This window comes from Balaenoptera ricei, chromosome 9 (assembly GCF_028023285.1).
Source record: "Balaenoptera ricei isolate mBalRic1 chromosome 9, mBalRic1.hap2, whole genome shotgun sequence".
NCBI lineage: Eukaryota > Metazoa > Chordata > Mammalia > Artiodactyla > Balaenopteridae > Balaenoptera > Balaenoptera ricei.
This window is the reverse complement of record NC_082647.1, coordinates 6937439-6965131: the sequence shown is the minus strand read 5'-3', so window position 1 is coordinate 6965131 and position 27693 is coordinate 6937439. Positions and strand designations below refer to the sequence as shown.

Here is a 27693-nt window from a genome sequence, read left to right as displayed (position 1 = left end):
TATTCATTTATTTATTGGCTGCATCGGGTCTTAGTTGCGGCACGCAGGATCTTTCGCTGTGGTGTGTGGGCTCTTCGTTGCGGTGCACGGTTGTGGTGTGCGGGCTCAGTAGTTGCAGCGCACGGGCTTAGTTGCTGCGGCATGTGGGATCTTAGCTCCCCAACCAGGGATCGAACCGGCGTCCCCTGCATCGCAAGACGGATTCTCAACCAGTGGACCACCAGGGAAGTCCTTAGAGGGTGTTTTGTTTGGAGTTTTTTTCAAAAAAAAACTGCCATCTTAATCCAGAACTCCCCGAAACATTTTCTGAATTTCCTTGCCCTTTTTTGGTGGAACAGAGGTCCTTTATAAGCCCCCATGGAATATAGTTCTCAGCTCTAAAGCTTTGCCTGTCTTGATAATTGACCACATTCACAGACATAGTTCTCAATGACGGTTGACTATTTCCAGAAATCAGATACATCTTCCTAAGTGAAGATTTACCACGTTGAAGATTTTGCAAAAGAAGTGCTGTTGGTTGTTGCTGACGCACTGGCTGAGAAGTAATGGATCCCGTGGGCAGGCTGGTGAGGAGCGTGCAGGGAGAGGAGTGTGAGTCCGGAGCTGGCCTTCGTTATGACACTTCTGTTCCAGTGTGGGGCTGTTCCTAGAAGAACGGGTCTCATTCCCACTGTGACTTGCACGCAGGGGGTGAGCGTGATGTGGCGTAGGTCTTGTATGTAGATGGATAATGCCCCCTCCCCCAGTCTGATCTGTTCCCGGAGTAGGGGTGTCCTCAGGTGGTTGTGAGCTCAGGTGTGGAAGACTAAGGAAGAAGTTGGCGCTTAGCTGGTGTCATTTTTCCTTGCAGGCTCCTGTGACATTTGATGACATCACGGTGTATTTGCTTCAGGAGGAGTGGATGCTGCTGAGTCAGCAACAGGAGGAGATCTGTGGTTCTGACGAGCTGGTGGCACCACTGGGTATGGGCTCCTGTTCACTTCCCCACTGCCTGCATCTAGGTCAGCATTCCCAACCATGTCTGACTATGACATACTTGAGAATTTTCTGGAATCCGACCATTTTTTCCAGGCATCTTTATACTATTTATCCACTCAGTCCCATATCTGACTTAACTGCACACGGATTCACACATCACCCTTTCTCTTTTCCACTTAAATTAGCCAAGAGAAGTGGGGAAATTGGGCGCGTCAAGGCTAGACCTGGATGCTTCAGAATATCCCAGCGTGCCAGAAGGGAAGCCCCACCTGTGGACTGTGGCACTGCAGGGTGGATTTTGTTTCAGTGCCCGGAGGACATTGGAGGTGGTGGGTGGTGGTGGAACGAGCATCAGATCTGCAGCCTGGAGATCTGGTCTCAGTCCCAGCTCTGCCACATGGTACTGACCAAGCCCATTAGCCTTTTCAAGCCTTGGTTTCTTTCTTCACAGGCTTGTCATAGAGGTTCAATGAAATAAAACAACTTGAAACTTGGTGCCCATGTAGGTAGTTTTCATCTTTTCTATTTTCTGAATGTCCTTTCTCTGCTTCTATGGGTAGACTTCCTAGACGATGGACAGACAGGATTGTATTTCATCGTGTGTACATGCATGTGTACTCTTTTCTGATTTCAATTTGATGACCATCCGCCATGCCTTTCTTTGCTTCTCTTCATCTTGACCCCTGAGGGTTCTGGGGGCAACAGTCTCAGCTCTCTGTGGATGGAGGGGTTGTGCTCTTACTGTCTACTAAAAACGGTTTGAAAACCGATGATTCTTTTAAACCAGAATTTACAAAGTAGCAGCTGTGGGCCAGATTTGGGCTACACCTTTTTTTTTTTTTCTTTCTTTCATCTCTTTTCTTTGGCTTCTTTAAAATATTTAAATAAGTTGTCAATATTTCGCCATGGGGGGGTTTTCACATAGAAATATGATTTCCGGCTTCTGTTGGAAACTGGGATGGTCTGGCCATGCTGACCCTGTATTCAGCTGGCGGCCCCTCCTGGACGTGAGTAGCTACCCCACACCCGGGTTCAAATCCACAGCCTCCCACCCCTGCCTGGTTTCCTCAGATCGTTGTCTGGTCCCGCTCAGCATTTGAGTTTGAGCCTCTGTTCTGAACCAATAGTTTTCATACCTTTTTAGCCTGTGTGACCTGGATCCAACCTCATAGTGCTTCTCTCTGTTCCTGACTCAGGACCAACTATTGCCAACCCGGAGCTGTTCTATAAATTTGAGCGAGAGCCAGAGCCGTGGCTAGCCAATGTCCAGGGCCAGAGGAATCTCTTGAGCCTCCACCGAGGTGAGTGCGGACCTGCCCCCGGGAGGAGGGGTCCTTAGCTGGAGAGAGGGAGCAGGAAGCTGGGTCCCAAGGCTCCAGTCTCATCCTCTGCCTCTCCCTGTCCCCCACCAATTACACACGAATGCTGTTCTTCCCCCAGCTGTCACCCCGTCTAAGATATACGCACCTCCCCCAATGTCGTTCTCCAAACTCTCATCTCCCTTTATTTTATTTCTACCTGAGAGTAGATGTTTGTGTATAATTATATATTCTAAGTTCCATGAAGCCATGACTTGGTCTTACTTACTACTGTAGTCCCAGTACCAAGAACAATGCCTGGCACGGAGTTGCGTAGTAGACAATCATGGAATGAATGGGTGAATAAACAGATGGCTGCTAAATCCTAGGGATTGATGTTTGCTTTCCTCCTTGATAAGCATGTCCTGTTCAGGGATTGGCTTGCCCAGAGCCAGGCCAGATGGCCTCTGTCATTGCGTAAGATGACCGCGTTAACCCAGCGCCTTCTACAGGAGAAAGGGGAGGTGGAACAAGTTCCCCCATGAATCGAATTGCGGAAGTTTGCTCTCCTTTGTGATTTATCTCAGATGGACCACAAGGAGCCCTAGACTTCACAGATACTAATGTGTTTTGGTTTGTTTTTCCTGTGCTTGGCTCTTAACTTTGAGCCTATTGACTCTTTCCTGGTAGCTTTGTGCTTCCGGGATTGGCTACAGTTTCGTAGACTGACTGGTCCATTGGCCTGGAGCAAATACTGTTGAGTCCTTGCCCGCTGGGCATCTGAACTTGATGGTGCATAATAAATGGCTCCAGAGGAGTTAGAATTGTCTAAGCTGCATTTCAACCAAGGAGTGAATAAAGAAACTGCTGGTTTAGCTTAAAGAAGAAAAGTCTTAGTGACGTCATGGGATTTTTCACTTCTTGGAAGGGTTGTGGTGTGAGAGAGGGCTGAAGTAGCACTCCTGAGGGGAAGGTACTCAAAGATGGATTGCAGCTCAAGGAAAACTCTGGGGACCAAACTGTCCACCTGGAAGGTAGGTTGCTCTCTTGCTCTAAAGGTACGTGAGCAAAGTGCAGATGCCTGTCTGGCAGGGGTACCAAAGAGGGGGATTCCTGCCAAGTGTGGAGTTGCAGTGTTTGCTTTAATTACCTTTTTAACCCTACCTTCTCTTAGTTCAGTGTTCTTATCCATAAATAAGTCTGCTCTCCTGAAGATTGTGCCACTGTTTTAGGTTGCAGAGATCAAATTACAGAGATCTCTTTTTGGCCAGGTATATCTGTCCTTTATATTTAAAAAAAAAACTGTTTTCTTAAAGCCCATTTGGTTTCTTCTGGGTTAGGCAAGGTGGGCCTGGGGGTTGGGGGCTGGAGAGAAGAGAACACGGGTGCAGGCTATCACTTTGTGGGTGTGGTTCCAGCTTTCATAGTCCATGGATCTAAGCACCTCTGTGAGTTGCAGTGACTCGACCTGTAGGATTTCAGAGAAAATTCCATTTGTTTCTTTTTTCTAAAGGAAAGAACAAGATGGGCTTCATGGAAGAAATGGACATGCAAAGTCCCGCCAGAGAAGCTGGACTCTACCTGCCTCCTCAGAAGAAAGCCTGTCCTTCCCATTTCAGCTCAGAGAGCGGCGGCATCCAGGGCGACTGCACAGGAAGAAGCAGAAAACCGTTGAGACCCCGGTCCATCCAGAAGTCGTGGTTTGCGCAGTTCCCGTGGTTGGTCATGAATGAGGAGCGGTCGGCTCTCTTTTGCTCTGCTTGCCGGGAGTACCCATCCGTCAGAGACAAACGGTCAAGATTAATAGAAGGTTACACAGGACCGTTCAAGGTGGAGACTCTCAAATACCACGCCAAGAGCAAGGCCCATGTGCTCTGTGTCAAGGCCTTGGCAGCTCGGGACCCCAGCTGGGCAGCCCGTTTCCGGAGCATCCACGATGTGTCTAGAGAGGTACTGGCCAGTCCAGGGCACCTCTTCACTGCAGATTATCCCATATTTTACCCCCCAGGGCCTCTGGGGGTTTATGATAACATGGCCCAGCTCCTGCCCAGCTCAAGAGCTGCCCTGGAGGACCCTGGAGGGAGTGGAGCAATTCCTGCATTGTACCTAGACTGCGTTCCTGATTTCAGGCAAAAAGAAATTGCTGATGACATCTGCGGCTCCTCAGACGTTAGCATTTTGTGTAATGACTCTGCTGAGCCCCGTGGCCAGGTAATATGTTTAGAATGATTGCTCGAGGGGCAGGATTCTGTACAATGTTACCGTAAGCTGACACGCTTATAATGTGCTAGGTGTTGCTTTAAGTGCTTTACACGTATTATCTCCTTGATTTATGGCAACAGCCGTACTATCATCATCTCCTTTTGGCAGATAACAAAACATACTTAGTGGACCAGAATATTCTAACTTCTGATATAAAGAGAACACCTAAATTCAGAACAGTAATCTTTATCCAGAATCCAGAACGACCACAGAGCTCAAGAAATAATCCACAGCCACAAAACAGCCACAGAGCTCTTAAATAATCAATGTAAAACATTTTTTTCAACGTTAACTTCGAAATCATGTAGCACTTTTAAACACTGCAAAGTTTCTTCAGACGTGTTCTTTTATATAATGTTTTTAATGCTGCTATGCGGTGGGTGGAGCAAACCTAGTTAAACTCATCTTGTTGGGGAACAACTAAGACTTAGGGGGGAGTAATGTCGCCAGAGAACAAGGGCTCTTGTGGCAGTGACCTCCCCCCAGAGCCCTTGACCGCCAGCCCAGTGCTTTCCTTCTACACCCTGCAGCTCTGGTGGACCCTCAAAGACTCTAGTTCTCACCTCAGGTTTATTTTGTAAAATAAAATAGGTTTATTTTCTAATTTGGAAAATTGGCCTGCAAGGAAACTGTATTAATTGGAATCTTTGAGTAACCAGATCAGGCCCCTTTTCTCAACTCTTCCATGTAAGTGGGATTTTGCTACAAATTCTGAGCAACCCCTCTAGTATTCCAATGAGAAGAGCTCAGACGTTCCTCGTGCCTAACATCGTACGTAAAGTTAGTAAGCTCGAATTTTTATGGAATCCAGAAAAGTGACAAAGCTCATTTCCCTTCATGTTCATGTTCCTTCTAGTTTTTAGTATTAGAAGCTAATAAACAGGTCTAACCTTTTATAATCTGAATTCCTTCAGCAGTAAAGTGTGTGTTAACCTAGTCACTGAATATGAGCATCTTTAGTTCTTTTTTACTGCTTCTTCCTTCCCATCCTGGTGGGGCACCTTAGCAGGGGCTTCTAGAGGCAGCTGGCTACCTTTGCAGTCGTGGGTGAGTAGAAGGCGCCCCTTGGGGCTGAAAAGGACAGGGTGCAGCCATGAGGCTCTGCAAGACCCCTGTTCCTCAGTGCATTTTCCTTTCCTTCAGGAAAGAAGAGGAAGGATCATGCCTTCCTTCTAGAATAGCACTGAGGTTCATTTGGTTTTTACCTGCTAATTCTGGGCCACACACATTTGCTTCTTTGACTTTCGGTGGATAAATGAGTTCCCCAGAGCGCATCGGGGCCTCTTGGCAGGCTTCCCAGGAGAAACAGGCCTTGAGCAGGACCCCGGAGGTATCACGCTGGGTGTCCGATGTGAGAGGAGCATTGAGTGACTGCTACTCTTTGTTGCAGGATCCTTCTGAAGAGGGGCTGTTTGAGGAGGTTCCCGTGGTGTTTGAGGATGTGGCGGTGTATTTCACCCGGGAGGAGTGGGGCGCGCTAGACAAGCGGCAGAAGGAGCTGTACAGAGACGTGATGCGGACGAATTATGAGCTGTTGGCATCCCTGGGTAAAGATCCGTGTAGACCTTTGTTTGCCACCATCACTTGACATGGGAACCCACGAGGGCAGCTGTGGCTTGTAGCCGTCTTCCCATTTCTGCCCTCTCACTGTGCATAGGCAGAGAGTGATTGTATCTTTGCATCTCAGAACTCTCCCTGCTTTGGGATACTGTGCTTTATCTCCTCTTCATCCACCCGTCCATCATCCATCTTCCACCAGACATTATTGAGTACCTACTACGTGCTGGATGGATGTGAACGAGTCACGGTCTCTGCTTTCAAGGGGCTGGCAGGTTTGTGGGAGAGACAGACACTTTAATAAGAAACTATGAAATAACACCAGCTCCATTAGAGATTCAGGAAAAGTATCCTGGGGCTGCTGAAAAGAGTGACTTAATTTGGCCAGGCATCCGAGGGAGGGATAAGGGCAGTCTTTACAGAGTATGAAATATTTTAACTGAGTTGAAAACCAGGTGCACAGGGACGGACATCTAGACGTGTCAGAGGTGGGGGCAGCGTGAGCAAAGGCAGGGAGGCGAGAAGGGGCCTCCGGGAGGATTCCTGGATTCCGCCCTCTACTTTGTGCCAGGGCTGCTTCATCAGGGGCCAGCACGGCGGGCGGTCTCGGCCTGGGTGTCACTAGGTTACAGGCACTGGAGAATGAAGAACAGCATGTGCTGTTCATTACCTTCCCAGAAGAGGCTCCTCTCCTGCATCTGCTTCTGTTCTTGTCTTTGCCTCCTTTTTCCATCAGACACCCAGGATTTTCATGTGGCACCAAAAAGACAACTTTTCATCTTATACAGCTGTTAGTTATTATTTTTTTACTAGCATATATTGTAACAGAAACCTTGCAGAACAGGCTGCTGTCCATAACTTAGGAATTCCGACAGCGACCTGTATTGTGACTTCTACAGAATAAGAAATTGGGGTATTTGTAGCTTACCTGATGTCCTATCCCCAGCTTACACACTGCCCTTTCATGTGCAGCTGAGATATGGATTATTATTTTTTTTTAATTCTTTTTTCTTTTCTTTTTTCTTTTTGAGTTTTGTTTTTTTTTTAAATGCTATTCTTGTCTGCTTACATTCTTTTTATTTATGTATGTATGTATGTATGTATGGCTTTGTTGGGTCTTCGTTTCTGTGCGAGGGCTTTCTCTAGTTGTGGCAAGCGGGGGCCACTCTTCATCGCGGTGCGCGGGCCTCTCACTATCGCGGCCTCTAGTTGCCGAACACAGGCTCCAGACGCGCAGGCTCAGTAACTGTGGCTCACGGGCCAAGTTGCTCCGCGGCATGTGGGATCTTCCCAGACCAGGGCTCGAACCCGCGTCCCCTGCATTGGCAGGCAGATTCTCAACCACTGCGCCACCAGGGAAGCCCTGAGATATGGATTATTTTCTGAACATACTTGACCTATATACTACTTGTTTTTATCACTGTTCACAATTTTTAAATGGCTCCCCAGACATTCAGAAAGGCTGTGAAAAACTGTTTCTTTTATGAGGAGAGGTGCTGTAAGCGTGTTCTGGGCCAGGGCACTTGTACCAAGTGCACCTTCAAAGAGCATCACTGCCACCGACAGCGTTTAAAAGAGAGGGAGGGGCTTCCCTGGCGGTCCAGTGGTTAAGACGCCACACGGGGGCCCGGCTTTGCTCCCTGGCTGGGGAACTAGGATCACACATGCCATGTGGCACGGCCAAAAATAAATAAATAAATAAAAATAAAAAGAGCGAGAGGGAAATTCATTTTTAAGAAATACATACCCACTTACAAGAAGCTGGTTTTCCTTTGAAGGAGTGAGCAGCAGTGATGCCCTTTGCCCTTTGGACCCCTGTGGAAATTCATGGGGAAAGTGGTGGGTGACCAGTGGTGTAACAGTGTGTCTCCCACAACCTGGGCCTGACTTGGATTGTTCAGCCAGACAGCAGCATTTTCTTTTTAACTTCTGTATGTTAGGAAGTGGAGAAATCTTAACTAACTGCGGAAATTAAGGGACAGTTCAGCCTCAGTTAAGCGTTGTATGGATGAACAATAAGTATAATCACGGGAAGGGTAATTAATTTTGCTTGAGGGTTGAGGGCAGGAATCAGGGAAGGCTTTATAGAGGATGGGGCTGTCCTCTTCAGTTGTCTGTGGAATTAAAATGGGTACAGGGGTCTAGAAACGGAATTGCATGTGTGTGAGTCCTTCTCTACTTTAATTAGGTCTCCAGCTTTTATCCTTTAACCGTCCTCCAGTTGAGATGATGTTTCATGCTTGAGATATAAAGGCATTTTAAGGAGCCTTGAGGATATAACTGGGGCCAAACGTAAATGATTTGTATATTTAAAAATAACCTTTTAAAGGGCCTCAAGCTGTTAATTGGGATGTAAAACAGTGTTGAAATATAGTGGACCTGTCTAATTATTATTTTTGCTTTGACAAGGTTTTCTTCCTCCAATACTTTATCCTCCTGTGACAAGTATTTTAAAAATTGAAAACCTAATATTATTTGGCATTATCTTTTAATTCTTTTTTGTAAATAGAACTTCTCTTTGGAGTGAACTCAATTTTTGAAAAAGAAAACCTCATCATAATTCTTGCAGCCAAGAAAAGTTCTGTTAGCCTTTAAAAAAAAAAACTCCCATCCATTTTTTTATATCTTTTTTTTGTTTTGTTTTGGTTTTTTTTTTAAATTTCCTTCCTATTTATTTATTTATTTATTTTGGCTGCGTCGGGTCTTAGTTGCAGCACGTGGGTCTTTCGTTGTGGCTGGCGAGCTCTTCGTTGCAGCACACAGGCTTCTTTCTAATTGTGGCGGCGCAAGCTCAGTAGTTGCAGCGCACAGGCTCAGTAGTTGCAGTGTGTGGGCTCTCTAGTCATGACTGCGGGCTCTAAAGTGCGTGGGCTACCTGTAGTCGCGGCACGTGGGCTTTCTAGTTGTGGCGCATGGGCTCAGTAGTTGCAGCTCACAGGCTCTCTAGTTGTGGCTCACGGGCTCCAGAGCATGCAGGCTCAGTAGCTGCAGTGTGTGGACTCTCTAGTCGTGGCTGCGGGCTCCAGAGTGCGTGGGCTCCGTAGTCGCGGCACGCGGGTTTTCTAGTTGTGGCGCATGGGCTCAGTAGTTGCAGCTCACAGGCTCTCTAGTTGTGGTGCATGGGCTCCAGAGCACGTGGGCTCAGTAGTTGCAGTGTGCGGGCCCTCTAGTTGTGGCCGCAGGCTCCAGAGCACGTGGGCTCTGTAGTTGTGGCACGCGGGCTCTCTAGTTGTGGCGCGTGGGCTCAGTAGTTGAGGTGCACGGGCTTAGTTGCCCCACGGTACGTGGGATCTTAGTTCCCCGACCAGGGATCGAACCTGCATCCCCTGCATTGGAAGGCGGATTCTTAACCACTGGACCACCAGGGAAGTCCACTCTCATCCATTTTTAACGTTTATTATCTTTTAATTGAAGTACTGTGATCTGCTTATATTGGGTGTTACAGGAAGCCTTTATGTTTTCTTTTATTCTTATGTCTGGAAATAATAATAGGCGCTTTTGCTGTTGACTGAACACCTACCAAAGGCTATGTTGAGTGTCTTGCATATCTGCTCTCTAATCCTTAAACCAAACCTGTAAAGCAGGTAGTAGTAGTATTTTCAGGTGAGAAAACAGCCCAACGGCTTTGAGAATCCAACCCATTTAGCTGGAAAATGGCTAAACTGAAATTCTTACTATTCCACCCATTGCATGTGCATTAGACTCGGCTAAAATTCCTGCTTCGTATATGTTTATTACCAATTGGACTCCAGTTCTTTTAGTTTCAAGATTTGTGCTAATCATGTTGTTAATATTAAAATAACAATAGCACCAAGGATAATATAAGATTATTTAAAAGTTCAAGCAGTATTAGAATTTTTTAGAAGTCTCCACTCCTATCCCCAGTCCCCCTAGCAAGAGGGTTAATAGTTTGGTCTGGCTGTCTCAGACCATCTCTGTAGGTCACTGTTAGTGCTCTTGCCTCCGCCTCCATGAGAACTGAAGTGCAGAAAGGGGCTGATGCCCTGGGGTGAGAGGCTGTGGTTGCTTCAGCCCAGCTCAAGTCAGGTCATGGGTCTTTGTGGTCTGGTGGTCATCACGCTACATTGCAGCACATTCATGCCGTTGATTTCCTTTTGCTCTTATCATTTGAGGAAACCCAGCTAATTCTTCCATTGCTCTTATTAGGATTTACAACTAGTAGATTTGTTCTTTTAGGTTTTATAATTATTGTACCTGTTTTTAAAAAGACAGTCTCAATTTGATGCAGTCAAATTTAATATTAATTTGTCGGTTGTGTGGCAGTTAAATTGCGTCGACTAAAGCTTTTCAACTGATGGTAGTTTCCAGGTTAGGTCCACTCACCTGTCAACAGCCTCCTTGGCCTCACCAGCTCGCTTCTCAATAGGACTGAACTTGCAGAGGACAGTCACTTTGATTATGGAGAAAAGAAGAGGTTTATGTTGTTTTTAATGCTTTCCTGTGTCAACCTCTACTTTTGTGGACTTGCTTTTGCTTAGAACTATTTATCACTCTGTAGAGTTCCAACTGTTCTTTTATTTCTGTACTTTAAATTCTGGTTTCAAACTTGGGCCATATTTGGTGATGTCTCTTGCTTCCCCTGCAAAAAAAGAAAACTCAGTTACATTCCACTGTTAAGAAACTAATATTTGTCAGTAACAGAAACAGAAAAGCCAATATAGGGACTATGTGGTAACCCTCATTTTTACTAGGAAAGGTGTCATCATATGCTGAGTGGCAGGTCACTCACTTCAGGTGGGCAGTGTCTTTTCTCCATGTGAGGTCAGCAACTACAGCTAGACCTCACATAGCTGGGGGAAGAAGTCATGTCACTAAGTGGAAAGCAAAACTAAGCGGGAGAGCCCTCAATGAGATGAGCAGGAGTTAGAATGGCTCATATGATGTCTAGGAGGCCAGCTGCTGTATGGTGGGCCATATACAGCCTCCAAGTGGGGGCCGTGCTGAGCTAGAGAGAGAAGAACCAAGGCAAGGTGCCAGAGTGGCTGTCTCCAGACTGATTCGTTGGCAGGCCTGCCAACCTTGGGCTGGAATTAGCCTGGAAGGATCAGAATCTGTCTTTGTAGGCCAAGCCATTTTTATGGGCTTTTGTGGAGTGTGTGTGTGTGTGTGTGTGTGTGTGTGTGTGTGTGTGTATGCCCGTGCTATAGTTATGTCTCCTTAGTCACTTTTCCATTACTAAGACATAGGAAAATCTGTTTGAAAATTCCCTTCTGTTTCACTTGTTCTGAAGAGAACAAAAAGAAAAGGTTTCTGGCAACATTTCAGCCATAGCTTCAGAGAGGTGTGATTGGGGTACAGCACTTCTGGGGCCAGTGTGGTGGTGCTAGGGGCAATCAAAGGTGGCCAATCCCCAGGGTAATATAACTTAGGCAAACACATTCAGGGATACTCAGTATCATGTATGTTTTCAGTAAATCTTTAAAAATATTTCTTCATAATTATGTTTCTTTAATCAAAGTAGTTCTCATAAGACATATAACAAAAAATGACGGTTCCCTGTCCCACCATTCTCTGTTGCCAAGTCCTCCTCCCCAAAATTTTTTAGCTGTTTCTTCCAGTAACTTGTTTCATTATTTCTGAGTAACACATGTAGACATTATTTTTAAAAGCATGAACTTCAGTAGGATGCACTCATAAAACAGCTTCATTCTTTTCCATCACCACTTGTTTGGATCAGCTCTTTGGGGATTTTCTTTCTCACCCTTTGGGTTGCCAAAAGAAAATTCAAAGAGCTTTACTTGATATGAATATTTTATTGAGCGAAAAACAAACTGTTCATGAACTGGGAGACTTCAAACCCAAAGTGGTTAAAAACTTGGCTCTCAGCAGTTAAAGCTCAATTTGTAAAGCATGAATGAAGAAGTACATTGTTTTTTAATTGTGATTATATTCTCTTTAGGGTTGTAGCACTGTGTACCTTTTCTTGTGTGTAGCTGATTGGCTTGGAAGCTGTAAGGTCACACTGACATGAAGGAAAGTTAAATTTTGTTTAAGACCAGAGTCAGCATTTTGAGGAAATCAGGACAGCTTAAGATTTGGTTATGTGATTATGAGTGTTTGGTCCAGGGGTCTGTTCAATTGTGGCCTCCATTTTGGTTTCTCTTTATAGGGTGAAACCTGGGGCAGGGCACATGACTTGTCACACTCAGGTAAACAGAAAGTCCTCCAGTCACTTTTTAGTCACATTAATGATCTAATTTCAATTAATAAAATGTCTAGTACAGTACCCTTCAAAAATGTCCTGATTAGGAGGAGGACTCTGGGAAGATGGTGGAACACCAGGGATCTGTCTTCTCACTTAGACAACAATTGCACTGGTAGAATCTGTCTGATGTAACTATTTTGGAACTCTGAAATCTGTCAAAGGCTTGCAACTTACAGGAGAAGAGTTGGAAAGTAAATTGTGGTTAAGTTTGGTCAATTTCAGCTCTTAGCACATTAGCAGCTGCACATCTCCCACCCCTACCAGGGTGCAGGCAGCTGTGCCATGTTCCTGGAGCGGCTTGCACACAGATTGCAGGAATTAGGGTGGGCAAAAAGGATGCTGTCCTCTAAGTATCAGGGATCGGTGCCCTGATCACCGATCGCTGCTTCTCATCACAGAGGTGCAGACAAAGAAGTAAGCAGCCAGTGTTGATGCACCTCCCCCATTTTTGCAAGTTTCTCCCCCTCCTCTTAATTTTTCTCTTTTCCCTCTTTTGAAAACCAGACATTAAAGACTAGGACATTCGAAAACATATAGGAGGAAAATTAGAAAGTGATTTTGCATACCCAGGGAAAGACTCCAAAAGACCTGAGAAGACTTTAAGTTTACACCTCAGGCTGAGCCTTGGCACAGAGATAGCCTATAATGATTAAAAATTTTAAAATAATAACAATAATCGAAGACAATAAAAACAGCAAACCTTGGGGATCGGGGAGAATCTGATTTCCAGAGTTACCACATTATTAGATTCAAATATCCAGTGTTCAACAAAAAATCACAAGGCACACAAAGAAATAGGAGAGTATGACCCATTCAAAGGAAGAAACTAAATCAATAAAAACTGTCCCTGAAGAAGACCTGATGGCAGGTATACCATAAAACAACTGTCTTAAAAATGCTCAAAGAAATTTAGGAAGATGTGGAGAAAGTCAAGACAGCAATGTATGAATAAAATGGAAATATAAATAAAGAGAGAAAACCTAAGAAGGATCTAGAAAGAAGACTGAGAGCTGAAAACTACAATAACTGAAATGAAAAATTAACTAGAGGAATACAAAAACATTTGAGCAGGCAGAATAAAGAATCAGCAGGCTTGAAGATAGGACAATGGAAGTTATGGAGCCTGTGAAACAGAAACAAAAAAGGTCAAAGAAAAGTGAACAGAGCCCAAGGGACATGCGGGAAACCATCAAGTGGACCAGCATACACATTGTGGGAGTCCCAGAGGGAAAAGAGAGAGAGAAAGGGAAAGACATAATGGCTAAAATCTCTACAAATTTAATCAAAGACATGAATATAAACATCCAAGAAGCTCAACAAACTCCAGGTAAGATGAATTCAGCCACCCACACTGAGACACACTATAATCAGAATTTCAAAAACAAAGACGGAATCTTGGAAGCAGCAAGAGAGAAGTGAATCAACTAGAGAAAGCCCGCATGCAGCAATGAAGACCCAACACAGCCAAAAATAATAAATAAATAAAAATAAATAAATGTACTAAAAAAAGAAACAAGATCTCAAATCAACAACTTAACTTTACAACTTAAGGAACTAGAAAAAGAATAATAAACTAAACCCAAAGCTAGCAGAAGGAAGGAAATGATAAAGATGAGAGCAGAGATAAATAGGGAATAGAAAAACTAGAGAAAAATCAATGGAACCAAAAGTTGGTTCTTTGAAAAGGTCAACAAAATTGACAAACCTTTAGCTAGATGGACTAAGAGACACAGGCAAGAAAGGAAAAAATAGACAAGTTGGGCTTCATGAAAACTGTAAAATTTTGTGCATCAAAAGACATACGTATAAATATAATAAAAAGGCAACATACAGAATGGGAGAAAGTATTTGCAAATCATGTATCAGATAAGGGATTACTATCCAGAATATATAAAGAACTCCTAAAACTCAGCAACAACAAAAAACCTGATTAAAGGGCTTCCCTGGTGGTGCAGTGGTTGAGAATCTGCCTGCCAATGCAGGGGACATGGGTTCGAGCCCTGGTATGGGAAGATCCCACATGCCGCAGAGCAACTAGGCCCGTGAGCCACAACTACTGAGCCTGTGCGTCTGGAGCCTATGCTCCACAACAAGAGAGGCCGTGACAGTGAAAGGCCCGCGCACCACGATGAAGAGTGGACCCCGCTCGCCGCAACTAGAGAAAGCCCTCGCACAGAAACGAAGACCCAACACAGCCAAAAATAAATAAATAAATAAATTTATTTAAAAAAAAAAAACAAATCTGATTAAAAAATGTACAAAGGACTTGAATAGGCATTTCTTTAAAGAAGATGTACAAATGGCCAATAAGCATATGAAAAGATACTCAATATCACAATCATTAGGGAAACGTAAATCAATACTGCAATAAGATACCACCTCACACCCATAAGGATGCCTACTATCAAAAAAATAGAAAACAACAACTATTGCTGAGGATAGAACCTTTATGCCCTGTTGGTGGGAATATAAAATGGTAAGTCACTGTGGAAAACAGTATGGTGGATTAAATTATAGTGTTATATCAATGTTAAATTTTCTGATTTTGATCATTATACTTTGACTATATAAGACATATTACTTTTCAGTTGCCACATAACGAATTATCACAAATTTAGTGGCTAAAAAACACCCATTTATTATCTCACAGTTCTGGAGTTCAGAAGTCCAGGTGGGCTTAGCTGGGTTCTTTGCTTAGGGTCTAACATGGCTGAAATTAAGTGTGCCAGACTGGCCTCTTATCAGGAGGCCTTGGGAAGAATCACTGGGTTGTTGAGTTGTTGGCAGAATCAAGTTCCTTGTGGTTTTAGGACTGAAGTCCCCGTTTTCTTTCTGGCTGCCGACCACTCTCAGCTCCTAGGGCCTGCTCCCAGGTCCTTTCCACATGGCCTTCTCCATCCTTAGGCCAGCAATAATACATTGAATTTTTTTTGGTGTTTTGATTCTCTGACTTCCTCTGCTTTTAAGCGGCTAGTGTGATTACATTAAGTCACCCAGACAACATATCTTTTGCTATGTAATGTAATTACATAGCAAAATTACATAGGGTGTGATATCAGTTCACACATTTCAGTCACACTCCAAGGGGCAGGGATTAGGCAAGGGTTGGGGTCATGGAGCTCGTGTTAGCATTTTGCAAACCCGATAAGAGAATGTCTTTTTTCTTGAGTAATACACACAGAAGTATTTAGGGATAAAGGGAGGAATGAAAACAATTTAGCCTCAAATGGTCCAGAAAAATATTATATATATATATAACATATATTTTAAAGCTTCCCAGGTAACTCCAGTGTGCAGCCTGCACATATACATATATATGTATTTATATATTATACATATATAGAGAGTAAAAGGAGGGAGGGAGGGCACATGGGCATGATAAAGCAAATGGAACAAAATGCAAATGATTGGCGTTCCTTGTTTTATTATTAAAACTTTTCTATAGGTTTTAAATGATATCAAAAATTGACCAAAAAAAAAAAAATATTAAGAAACAGAAGTCCAGTCCTTGTGTAGTGGTTAAAAATCTGGACTTCATTTAAAGCTGAAGTTTCTTGCCTCTCCCATCTCAACCTGCTTTAGGTCTAGAATCCGGAATCTTGTGATAGGAAGAAAGAAGTTCTCCTCCTACCCCCCAGCTTGTTCCAGGACTTCTGCTGCATCCTGGCTGGGAATGGTGGTGTGTAGGTGGGGAGGAGAGGTACAAGAATTACATCCATGTAATCTGATACCAGTTACATGTAGCTGGGATAATTGAAAGCTGATTCTCCAAGTGTGTTTGTGGGTTCTGCACTCCCCCAAACCCCCGTTACTGGAGATCTCTCACTACAGTGGGTAATGACTGCTTTGGCAGTCTGCCCCATATGGGCTCCTTAGGGGGGCATCACCAATAGGCAGACAGGGGCAGTCCCTTTAAGTGGCTCTGGGCCTCTTCTCTTTCCCTCCGAGGCCCACATCTAGACCATGGAAAACACTTATATATCCTTTGCTCTGACAAGCCCTGTGAATGTAGGCTCTTCCCAACATGGCCACCACCAAGGAACCATCGGTCAGTTTATGCCTTTAGTCTTTTCCAGGCCTGGATTCCCGAGCAGCCCCACAGCTCCAGGAAGTACAGGTCAGGATGTCATTCCCATTAGGCTTAAGGTCAGAGGAAAGTAGCCCAGTCCACCCCACCCCTCCCCGTGGTAGTGTGGAGGGCTCACAGTACACTTGACAGCTCTTTCCAAGCATCTCTAATATCCAGCTTCCTGACCTCCTCCCTCCCAGTGCTTTGACTCCCTCTTAGTGGCAAGTGCTTGGGTTACAGCCCAGTGTTTCAGCCACTCTTTCCAAGTCGGCTTCGGTGGTCTAGCTTTGGAATGGGGGAGAGTTGGCTCCTATTTTGGGGGAGCCTTCAGCCGAAACAGGCAGACAGAATCACACTTTAATATCCTGTTGCATATGTTTATTGCTATTCCTGATTTATTGATTTTAGATATTATCTATTGATTCCTACTGTGGAGGATGAAGATATGGCCCTCTTACATCACCCCAGGCCCCCACTTCTCTTCCCTCCATCCTCTCAGAACAGGTATATCATACTTTTTTGGTTAATTCAATGTAAATTATTTGCCTGATTATGATTATGTATTATTTACTTCTAATCAAGGTGACATATTATGATGATGTTTCCTTTGTTGTAGGATTTTTTTCCCCCAGGAATTGAAATTTTTTATTTTTTTACTTTGCTAGTTTTCTGTACTATCACCAATTCTTCTCAAACTCTCCATGGAATTATATAACTCCTTTGAAGAGTTTTTTCCACATGATCAAACATCCTGTGACCTATCGGTTTCACTTTTTTTTCTGGAAACTGTCACTGGGTCTTCCATTCCTCTGCTCTATCTAAACTAGTTATACTTTAGGCCTGCTGCACAGCTGTGGGCTTAGACTTTCCTTCATCTCTCTCCTATTTCCTGGATCTATTGCTTCTTTTTGGTTTATGTCTTCGTTTTGTTGGAGCACATCCTTCAGTAACTTCCTAAGAAAGGGTTCATGGGAGGAAATTTTTTAAAGACTCTGTATATCTGAAAATGCCCTTATTCTGCTTTCACAATTGATAATTTGGTTTGGGTATAGAATTCCAGGTTGGAAATGATTTTCCTCAGCATTTTGAAAGCATTGCTTTTAGGTTTTACGGGTGGTGTTGAGAAGTCTAAATACCTTTTTATTCCTAAATCTTTGAACACAGCCTGTTTTTCCACTCTGAAAAGTTTTAAGTCCTATTCCAGCGTTTTGAAGTATTTAGTGCTTAATGATATGGATGTTTTTTCATCTTTTGTTCTGGATATCTGGTGCTTCCCTTCCATGTGGAAACTCACAGTTTCCATTTTGGGGAAACATTCTTGTATTATTTCTTCCTTTGCATTTTCTCTTTTCTTTCTTCCAAAAAGTCCTATTAGTTAGATATTAGATTTCTTAAATTGAGCCTCTGGTTTTGTTTTATTTTTTTCTTTTTCTCCTATTTCCTGCTTCTGTCTTTTTTGTTCTGCTTTCCTGGAGATTTCCTCCATTTTATTTTCTAACAATTCTACTTAATTTAAAACATTTTTTTCTATCATATTTTAAATCTAAGAGCCCTTATGGCTCTTTTCATGGATAACTATCATGACTTTTCTCTGTGGGAATGTTCTAGTTTTCAGGGGAGGGGGTTGAAATTTTGTTTTGCTTCCTGCAGTATCTCTAGTTCCTTCAATCCTTTTTCCTACTTGTTAGCAGTTTGTCTTAAATAAATATCTTTAGGTTCATTCACATTTAAGAGTAAAGCCTTAAAAACTGGCTGGAAGCTCTGTGTGCATGGCTGGGACTCAAGGGGTAGGTTACATTGTAGGGTGACCAGCTGTGAACCTGGATGTTTCATTGAAGAGCCCGGCGAAGTCAGGATCCGTAGGTCTTTCGGGGAGGAGGGTTGGGGAGGGGCAATTCCATTTCTCCAAAGAAAACTTCTGGTCTCCTGCTTGGCTGTACACTAAGCTGGTGTTCTCGGAGCCGAGTAACGCAGCTTCTGGTCTATAGACTGTCTTCATCTGTTTGCATTGCAGCTCTTCTCCTTCATCTTTCACTCACCCCACCATTCCAGGGCCCGGAACCTTTCTGGTTAAGTTTTTCTGTAGACCAACCTCTCTCTCCTCCTTGGGGGAGGGTGGTGGTATTTTCTGGCTTCCTGGAATAAGTGAGTGGACCTGGCCTTGAACTGGTCTCTCCTTACCCACCACCTTCTGCTGCACCTGGTGCCTCTGCGTCCTGGCTCTTTTGGGGATTCTGGGGTCAAGTTCACTTCTTTCTCCTCATTACCCGCTCTGCTGGCATTTGGTGTCCAGCTCTGTTAGTTCTTCTCTTTTATCTCCTTTCCTTCTTCTAAAAATGTATTAACATTTCTAGTACAATGTTTCTCTTGGGCTTATGCTTCTTTTAATTATTATCCCTTTGCCCTCATTTTAGAGACGTTTGAAGATGAATAAGTGTTCAATCTATCACAGATTAATAATGTATTATATTTTTATTAGTAGTAAATATGTGGATACATACACACACGAACATATTAATATATTTGAATGATCCAAAGATGAATAGTGAAAATAATCTCCCTTTTACCTTGTCCTTCAGTCCCTCCACAGAAGTGCCCGCAGTTACCAGTGGCTTGTATATGTCTTTCCAAAGAAAGGTTATACACCCATTCACATAGATACATAAAAAGCATGTAAGTAGAGATTAATGGATTTTACTTTAAATCAAGAAAGCAATTTCTTCGCATAGCCCTGAAGAATATTCATATTTTCAGTAAAGGCAGTGCTTAACCCAAAGACACGAATCTCTTCTAGTCGGATTTCAGGTTCCGCAGCAGGTGGTAGGCAGAGTGAAGGGGCTTTTCCGGTGCCCTGTGTAGTTAGCCACCTGCGCCAAGGCCAGCTGCGGGTGTTGCTGAGGGGCACACGCATGGGACAGTTGTTGGTGGCCCTCTCCCACTTCTCGTGTGGCTTTCTCTATCATCCCTGTCCTCTCTCCTTCTATTTTGTCCTCTGTATTTCTTCCTGTTTTCTCCCTTTCCCCTATAGATTCGTTTAGCCGACTCATGCTCCCATGGGTGAGCCATGGAGCTAAGGGATGCACCCTAATTTGGTGCCTCTTTGGGTTTTAAGAATAAATTGGCACCCTAGATGGGTATGCTTTCATCGCGCCCCTTGTTGGAAAGATTTTATTAGGAAATGCACCCAGAGGCCTCCCTGGATCTTTCAGATGGGCCGCTTGACTTGACAGTCCAGAGCTGTGATGTCACTGTGACTCTTCGTCCCTGCAACAGGGCCTGCTGCCGCCAAACCAGACTTGATCTCAAAACTGGAGCGGAGAGCTGCACCCTGGATCAAGGACCCAGACGGGCCCAAGTGGGGGAGAGGCCGTCCTCCAGGTGGGTCTTGACCTGCTGGGTTCTGAAGGGTACGTCCGGGGGCCCAGGCGGCTATGGCGAGTCACACAGTGTTAGTTCCGCCATCCTCGCGCGGAACCTGTCGTGCACCAGGCCCTGTATTGGTAGAAAAACGTGAATAAGAAACTGTGCCTTCACGGTGTAGAAGAATCTGAGAAACTGGGACAGTTTGGGAAAAATAAGGAGCTTTGATGAGCAGAAGTGAAACGGGGAGACTGTGGTAGAGCTGATGGGGGAGGTGCGTGGTGGGCACTGGTCATGAGGAGCCACGTGACCCACGGCTGTGAGCCTCTGCTGCCTCCTCCCCTGGTGTTCAGTGACAACACTGTTGGTCTGTGAGAGTTAGCAGTTTCGTGTATCTCTGTCAGTAACTTATTGGCTAATAGCTACTGTGTATACTCCTATGCCTCCCTTGTTTCCAAGGCTCATAAGAAGACTTTTGGATGTATAACCCCATTTCTTTGTGGTGCCTCGAAAGAGGATTAAAACCATCCAATAGCATCTGTGGCCAAGGTGCTAATTAAGCTTATTAGCATCTGATGTCACATGATCTCAGGGTAGATATGTAGATAGGGAGGAGGAGGCTGGCTAAAGAGCCCACAAGGATTAGCAGACAACTCTTGGGGAGACAGACTGGCTTTCAGAGACAATAATGGGAAAGGGTTTAAATAGAAGCCCTACTGATTTCTAGAAAGGTGGATCACATTCATCTTCTCTGCTTTGCATAAGGGGTACTTATTGAGTTGGGATGTCTTAGCTGATAGGAGACTGCAGAGTTCTGGGCGGCAAAACCGAGCACAGTTTGATTTGCTCCAAAGGGAAGAAGACGACGGTGGCCGTTAGAGAGACACACACACAGGCCTCGGCTCTAGAATCTGCACTGCTTCCAGCTCCTTCCAGGGAGACGTGCACCTCCTACTGCAATCCCAGCCTTTGTGAAGTAGGAGCCGATGGACGGAGGAAAATCAAGAGGACTTACAGACCCCGCTCAATTCAGAGGTCGTGGTTTGGGCAGTTCCCATGGTTAGTAATTGACCCAAAAGAGACCAAGCTCTTCTGCTCAGCTTGCAGAGAAAGACCTAGTCTGCACGACAAATCATCCCGGTTAGTCCGAGGTTACACGGGTCCTTTTAAAGTGGAGACTTTAAAGTACCATGAAGTCAGCAAAGCACACAAGCTCTGTGTCAACACCCTGGAAGTCAGGGAAGACACCCCCCAGGCCGCCCTCGTGCCCGAGATCTCCAGTGACCTGATGGCCAACATGGAGCACTTTTTCAATGCCGCCTATTCCATCGCGTACCACTCGAGGCCCCTGAACGACTTTGAGAAGATCCTGCAACTCCTCCAAAGCACTGGGACCATGATTTTGGGCAAGTACCGAAATCGCACCGCCTGCACTCAGTTCATCAAATACATCTCCGAGACTCTGAAGAAGGAGATCCTTGAGGATGTCCGGAACTCCCCGTGTGTGAGCGTGTTGCTGGACAGCGCCACAGGCACCTCCGACCAGTCCTGTGTGGGCGTTTACATCCGCTACTTTAAGGGGACGGAGGTGAAGGAGTCTTACATCACTCTGGCCCCACTCTACAGCGAGACGGTGGATGGCTACTTTGAGACCATCATCTCTGCCCTGGACGAACTGGACATCCCCTTCCGGAAGCCTGGCTGGGTGGTGGGCCTGGGAACCGATGGCTCAGCCATGCTGAGCTGCAGAGGAGGTGTGGTGGAGAAGCTCCAGGAGACCATCCCCCAGCTGCTGCCGGTGCATTGCGTGGCCCACCGGCTACACCTGGCCGTGGTTGACGCCTGTGGAGGCATCGACCTGGTCAAGAAGTGTGACCGGCACATCCGAACCGTCTTCAAGTTCTATCAGTCCTCGAACAAAAGGCTGAATGAGCTGCAGGAAGGCGCGGCCCCACTGGAGCAGGAAATCATCCGCCTGAAGGACCTGAACGCTGTCAGGTGGGTGGCCAGCAAGAGGCGCACGCTGAATGCGCTCATCGTGAGCTGGCCCGCCCTGGCCAGGCACCTCCAGAGCGTGGCGGAAGCAGGTGGCCAGATCGGGCACAGGGCCAAAGGCATGCTGAAGCTGATGAAGGGCTTCCATTTCGTCAAGTTCTGCCACTTCCTCTTGGACTTCCTGAGCATCTACAGGCCTTTGTCCGAAGTGTGCCAGAAGGAGATCGTGCTGATTACGGAGGTGAACTCCACGCTGGGACGGGCCTACGTAGCGCTGGAGACCCTCCGTCACCAGGCAGGACCCAAAGAGGAAGAGTTCAATGCCGGCTTCAGGGACGGGCAGCTCCACGGCATCTTCCTGGACAGAATGGAGGTGGCGGAACAGCGGTTCCAGGCGGACAGGGAGAGAATGATCCTGACTGGGATTGAGTACCTCCAGCAGAGGTTTGACGCGGCCCGTCCCCCGCAGCTCAAGAACATGGAGGTGTTTGACGCCACGGCCTGGCCAAGTGGGATGGAACTGGCCGGTTTTGGGAATGATGATATTCTTGCCCTGGCCAGATATTTTGAACTCTCACTGCCCCCAGGATACAGCGAGGAGGCACTGCTGGAGGAGTGGCTGGGCCTGAAAGCCATCGCCAAGAACTTGCCGTTCTCCATGCTGTGCAGGAACGCCCTGGCCCAGGACTGCCGCTTCCCCTTGCTCAGCAGGCTCGTGGCAGTGGTGGTCTGTGTGCCCGTCTCCACCTCCTGCTGTGAGCGCGGATTCAGTGCCATGAACCGGATCAGGACCGATGAGAGGACCAAGCTCTCCAACGAGGTGATCAACATGCTCATGATGACAGCGGTGAATGGTGTGGCGGTCACAGAGTACAACCCCCAGCCCGCCATCCAGCACTGGTACCTGACCTCCTCAGGTCGGCGTTTCAGCCACGTCTACACCCGTGCCCAAGTGCCACCCCGCTCCCACACAAGTAAGTATGCGTGGCAGAGTTCCTGGACCTGGGGAAGCAAAGGAAGAGAATCTTAGCTTCCCAACCCCATGCTGAGCTCACAGCCTGGTAGAGTCTGCGCAAGTCAGCTGTCACAGTAGGCTTGCTCTAAGGTGTCACGTGCCCAACCATTTGCTAGACCAGTGGGTGCTCAAGACGGGACACCTACCCTCCAGGAGATTAGGATCCAGCTAGAAGGCAGGACGCCCACACGGCAGGGCACAGGGCATAGAGCCAAGAGCAGGAATTTCCAGAGCAAGGCTGCCCAGGTTCAAATTCTCGTCCTGCCGCTGACTAGCACGTGACCTCGGGCAACTTAATCTCTTTGTGCTATGGTTTTTCATCTGTAAAGCGAATTAATAGACGTGAAGGGCTTAGAACAGCATCTGGCGAGTCGTGCCCATGGCACTCTTTAAAGGTTCAAACTGCTACCAGAAATCACTCGGGGACTGGACCAGCGAGGGCAGAGACACCACATTCCCGTGGGGCTGTGCGGACCCTCTTTGCAGAGGGAAGAGGTTGGTGCAGGTCACAGGGGCTGTGAGGACGGTGCTGTGTGGAGGAGAAGGTTGGGGGTTTCAGGCAGGGGAGGGGTCCGTGAGGAGAGCCTCCCAACTAGCCTGGAAGGCCAGGTGGGGACTGGGCTTGAGGGGGAAGTGACGTTATCCTGGAGGCCAAGTTACCGGACATCTTAAGTAAGAAATTTCCCTCTTTTCAAGTAGTCACTGAACACCAAAGAAAACTGCTCCAGGCTGCTCCTGTGTCACTGGACAGTGACAGAGCCATGGTTTTCCTCTCTTGGCGTCTTCCTGTAGCGGGTCTCCGTCCTCTTGCTTCTGCTTTCATCCTACCTCAGGGTCTGTGATCGTCAGCAGTGGACCGGCCTCGGGGCTGACAGACGCTCTGTAGGAAGCCTGGTGGCCCTGGCCCTGCAGCTGGGGGGTGGGTGCAGGGAGGGGGCAGAAGTGGAGAGAAGGAAAGAGGGTGATTCCAACACGGGAGTCCTTCACCCACGCATTTGGTGAGTGAGTTGCTCCCAGAGCCCGACCTGTGAGGGTGAAGGAGAAGAAGACGCCATCAGCTGTGCACTTCTGCAAGTTGTAATCATAGGGCGATGGGACTAGGACGTCTGAAGCAAACAGAGAACACGGCCAGATTTTATATGGTAAAGCCTTCTTTCCCAGGCAGTTTCTCAACCTCAGCACTGCTGACGTTTGGGGCCAGGTAGTTCTTCGCTGTGGGTGCCTGTCCTGCGCCTGGCCACCCCTGGCCTTTCCCACTACACACACACTGGGTACCAGTAGCACCCTCCCCGTTGTAGCAATCAAAAAGGTCTCCGGACTCCGCCAAATGTCCCCTGGGAGCAAAATTGCCCCCCCCCCCCCCGCCCGCCCATGAGCTCCACTGCCCCAGGGGGAAGGTCAGCAGAGCGGGACTCCATCAGGCCCACAGAGAGCAGTCCTGGTCTGTCTCCAGTCTGTTCTGCCAGGGCTTCTTCACCGAACATACCTTGGGGCGCAGTTGGTTGTGGGGAGGGGATTATCATCTGATCTGTTTTCTCTGTCTGACTGTACCCTCCCTTTCCTCCCGCACGAGGGGCGGGGCTCAGGAAGGAGAAGATGGGAGCGCTCCGCGTGGAGGAGGCTGTGACCCAGAAGCCGCCCATCCCGTCCTACAGGGAACCCGTGGAGGTCCTGACGGACTGCGTCCTAGAGCCTCGCCACGGACTCCTGCGTCCCCACCCCAGCCAAGAGGCCCTGGGCTGTCCTGATAAAGCGCTCCTGTAAGAGCAGGACCCTGAGGGGTTGTCTTAGAGACCCCCTGCTGCCCTGGCCCTCGTGATCATGGTGACAGGCCCTGGGATTCTAGGCTGCCCTAGAGTCTTCGCTTGGTGGGGACTCTCTGAGCACTGGGAAGTGGCAGTGACAAGGTAATGAAGCCCACATCCCAGGGAGGCAGGGGGATCCGGAGGCGCACAGCCTGCTTACCAAGGCCCTCCTCTAAGCCGAGCGGCGACCTCACAGCACTTCAATATGCAGAAGGGTTCTTAGCTCAAGCTCATTTTAAGGTGCTTCAGGAAATAATTCCATCATGAAAGATTTCACCCCATGTTTTGGTGGCAGGAGGACTTTTCTGAAGTGGGAGAGACGGTTGGGGGTAGGGGGCTTAAAGGAGCACTGCAGCCCCTGGGTAGCTGGGGAGCATCCCAGCGGGCTGCCCACAGCCTGAGTGGCGCGGGGTAGACACGTGGTGAGGGGCCTGGGATGAGCAGGTCTAGGGCCAGCTGGCCTGGCTCTGGGATCTATGCCCCTGGCTCCATGTTAGAAGCCGGGAAGCCTCAACTTCAAATGGGAGACTCGCATCAGAGACTTCCTCTGTCTCCTCCCGGGGCCTGCCTTTAGGATGAGGCAAGCAGAACCCCTTTGCACAGAGCAACCAAGAAAGGTTATCCTCCTGCAGCTCCCAGACAGGGGAGGAGTGTTTCCCTGGAGGGAGCCTGGCGCTTTCCACCAGTCGCAGCCCTTGCGTTGTGCTGAGCCCGGGTTTTCTACGGAGCAGAGCAGACAGGACAAGTTTGCACCTGGGGGGCTTGGGATCCTGTCCCAACTCTGCTGCAGGCAGTGGTTCAACCATGATTAATCCCTTCCTCTTTTCTGTGCCTTGGTGTCCCTCTCCATGAAGTGGCAGTAGAGAGTCCAAGTGCCTGCTGGTGCCCCAGCTGCCACAGGACTGATGGATGACAGCGCCTCCGGCTCTGAAAGACGGCCCTCAGGCTGCAGAGTGGACTTGGCTGCCTTCAGCCCTTGTCCTTGTCCTTTGCCACCAACGTCCTTATTATGGGAAGAGGTGCTCTCTCAACATGCCCTCAGCATAATGGTCTAGTCCTCTCTTCCCAAAGTTGCTCTGGGGACCAGCTTGGGAATCACTAGGGGTGTCTTGTTTAAATCTGTTTCAACGCAGACCCACCTGATTCAGATCCCCGGGACTGTTTCCAGCAAGGCCCCCCAGGAACTTCGTGGGCTCACTCAAGCATGAGGACCAGCACCCTGGCGGCACAGAAGGGTGTCCCACACTATTTGGTTCCCGTTGCCCTCTCCCCATCACCCCATCTCCTCTTCCACCCTGAAGTAAAGCACTTTTCCTTCCAGGGCAGCTGCTTTGGGCAGGCTTCTAGGCTGCTCATCTGGCTGAGGATGATGTAGTGTCTGGGTCCCGCCTTCCTAACCACGGGTGGGAAACGAGGGGGAGGTCAGAGGGAAGGGCTTCTTTGCCGCTGCCTTTCTCTTGTTTTAGACGGGCAGGAAGTAGTGCTCCGTCCTGGCCGTGCTGCCTGGCTCTAGGTGGGGTCCCTGCTCTGCGATGCAGGTCCAAGTGGCCTGGCCCTCAAGCAGCCATCTGTCCACTTCCCACTCCTAGAAGGTGCCGAGAGCCCCTGAGATGCTGGTACCGAGTGTCTCACTGTCTGGCAGAACCCCTGGTTCCCAGTGTCTCTGACTCTCCCTTCCCAGCACCCCACCCTTAGCACTTAGCCTTAGCGCCATCACTTTCCAGTTTTCTTCAGCTTCGAGCCAGGAATCCCGTTTCCGCTTTCTGCGTTTTCAGCTGTGGCACTGTCTCCCTGACAGCCCCGTGTTCTGGGGGCCGAGGTGTGCCACGGGCCCTCGGAGCTTGAACCCTGGCGGTGTTACTGTCCACGTGGCCAAGAGGGAGCCCAGGCCTCCCTCCCCCGTTCGCGTCGGTCACTACGGGGAGTTCAGGAATCTGCACTAGGCCAGGCGCCGCGGGTATGAGCTGGTGGGATGGAAGAGAGGAGGGCCCTTTAAAGTGGGGGTTATAGCCCCCACCCTACCCATAGCGATTCAAATTGAGGTGACTTTCTCGCAGGCATCCTCCCCATGGCACCTTCCATCCTTTAAGAATCCTCAGAGCAAGAGGCTAGTCCTGCGAGCAGCGCCGTGCGTGAGTGCCACACGCACGAGTCCCTGTGCGAGTCTAGGCGTGGAGGTGGAGGCCAGCTAGGGACGCCCCTCCCTCGCCACATCTGTGCTCTGAGGAAGCCTCCGACGCCAGCTCGTGAGAAACTTGGGCCCCTTGGGGGGGGGGGGGCGACTGAAAATGCTATTTGTCACAGGGATTTGCACTACCCACTTTCTCGAGGGGCACAGGCATGCCCTGGGTCCCCTTTGTTCGCTAGTGGCAGAGAGGACGCTGACCATTTTGTGCAGGACCCCAGGCTGAAGCGTGGTGAGACCGCTTGCCCAAGCTGACATCTCGTTTTGTTTCAAGAGACTTGCGGCATTTCAGAGCCCAGGGCCTGGAGACCCCGTTGTTGGAGAGCCTTCCTATTTTTGCCTCACAGAAAAACAAGCTGAAGGGCATTGGGGATGGAAGGAGCAAGCTCTCTGCCTTTGGCCAGAGTCCTAGCCATGCCTCCACCCTCGTTCCCTACCTGTGATCTCCATAGACTGATGCCCACAGGGCTGACATTCTGAGCGACCAGCATTTTAACTGACAGTTTGAGTTCAGTAGCCATAGAGACCAGGCGGGAAGGAGGGACCCCGACCCCCTGTTCTAGCCAGACACGTTGGAGTGTAATCTACTCCAGACCCTTTGCTTCCCTCGAAGCCCAGGTTCAGTTCCTAGGGTGCTAAGTATTTAGCAGGACAGTGTGAAGATGGGCCGTTTCCCTCATCCAAGTGTCTGTCAGCCGAGGTCACCCCAGGTGATTGGCCCAGGGATGTTCTCTCCTCCTCTGGTTTCAAAGATGTGCAAAACCATGTGCAAAACACGGTTTAAAAAAACCATGTCTGATTCTCAGTCTTTTGCTATTTGAATAAAGCAGAGTTTATTTCGACACATGCCTCTGTCCTGTTAATCCCTTATCCAAAACTAGCAAACTGGAGGAGATGCTCAAAGCTAATTATCTCTGGCTCAGAGGAAAGCCCGCCCACGCCC

The 27693-nt window shown here is 47.6% G+C and overlaps 1 protein-coding gene across 6 annotated transcripts; it reads left to right on the top strand.

Moving 5' to 3' along the window:
• Positions 1 to 491: 491 nt before the first annotated feature.
• Positions 492 to 27592, top strand: ZNF862 (zinc finger protein 862). 6 transcript variants are annotated; one of them, XR_009504929.1, is made up of 9 exons: positions 492 to 690; positions 851 to 962; positions 2175 to 2279; positions 3790 to 4487; positions 5929 to 6085; positions 19664 to 19768; positions 20605 to 22719; positions 24334 to 25865; positions 26364 to 27592. XR_009504929.1 is itself a non-coding variant. In XM_059933105.1 (8 exons), exons 1-8 carry the CDS (start codon positions 616 to 618, stop codon positions 24522 to 24524), a joined length of 3558 nt encoding a protein of 1185 aa, XP_059789088.1. In that variant the 5' UTR covers positions 492 to 615; the 3' UTR covers positions 24525 to 27592. The 6 variants fall into 6 exon arrangements, 3 of the variants coding, with proteins under 3 accessions (XP_059789088.1, XP_059789089.1, XP_059789087.1); XR_009504931.1 differs by having other exon boundaries at positions 24334 to 26522; positions 26623 to 27592; XR_009504930.1 differs by having other exon boundaries at positions 24334 to 26811; positions 26964 to 27592.
• Positions 27593 to 27693: the final 101 nt, after the last annotated feature.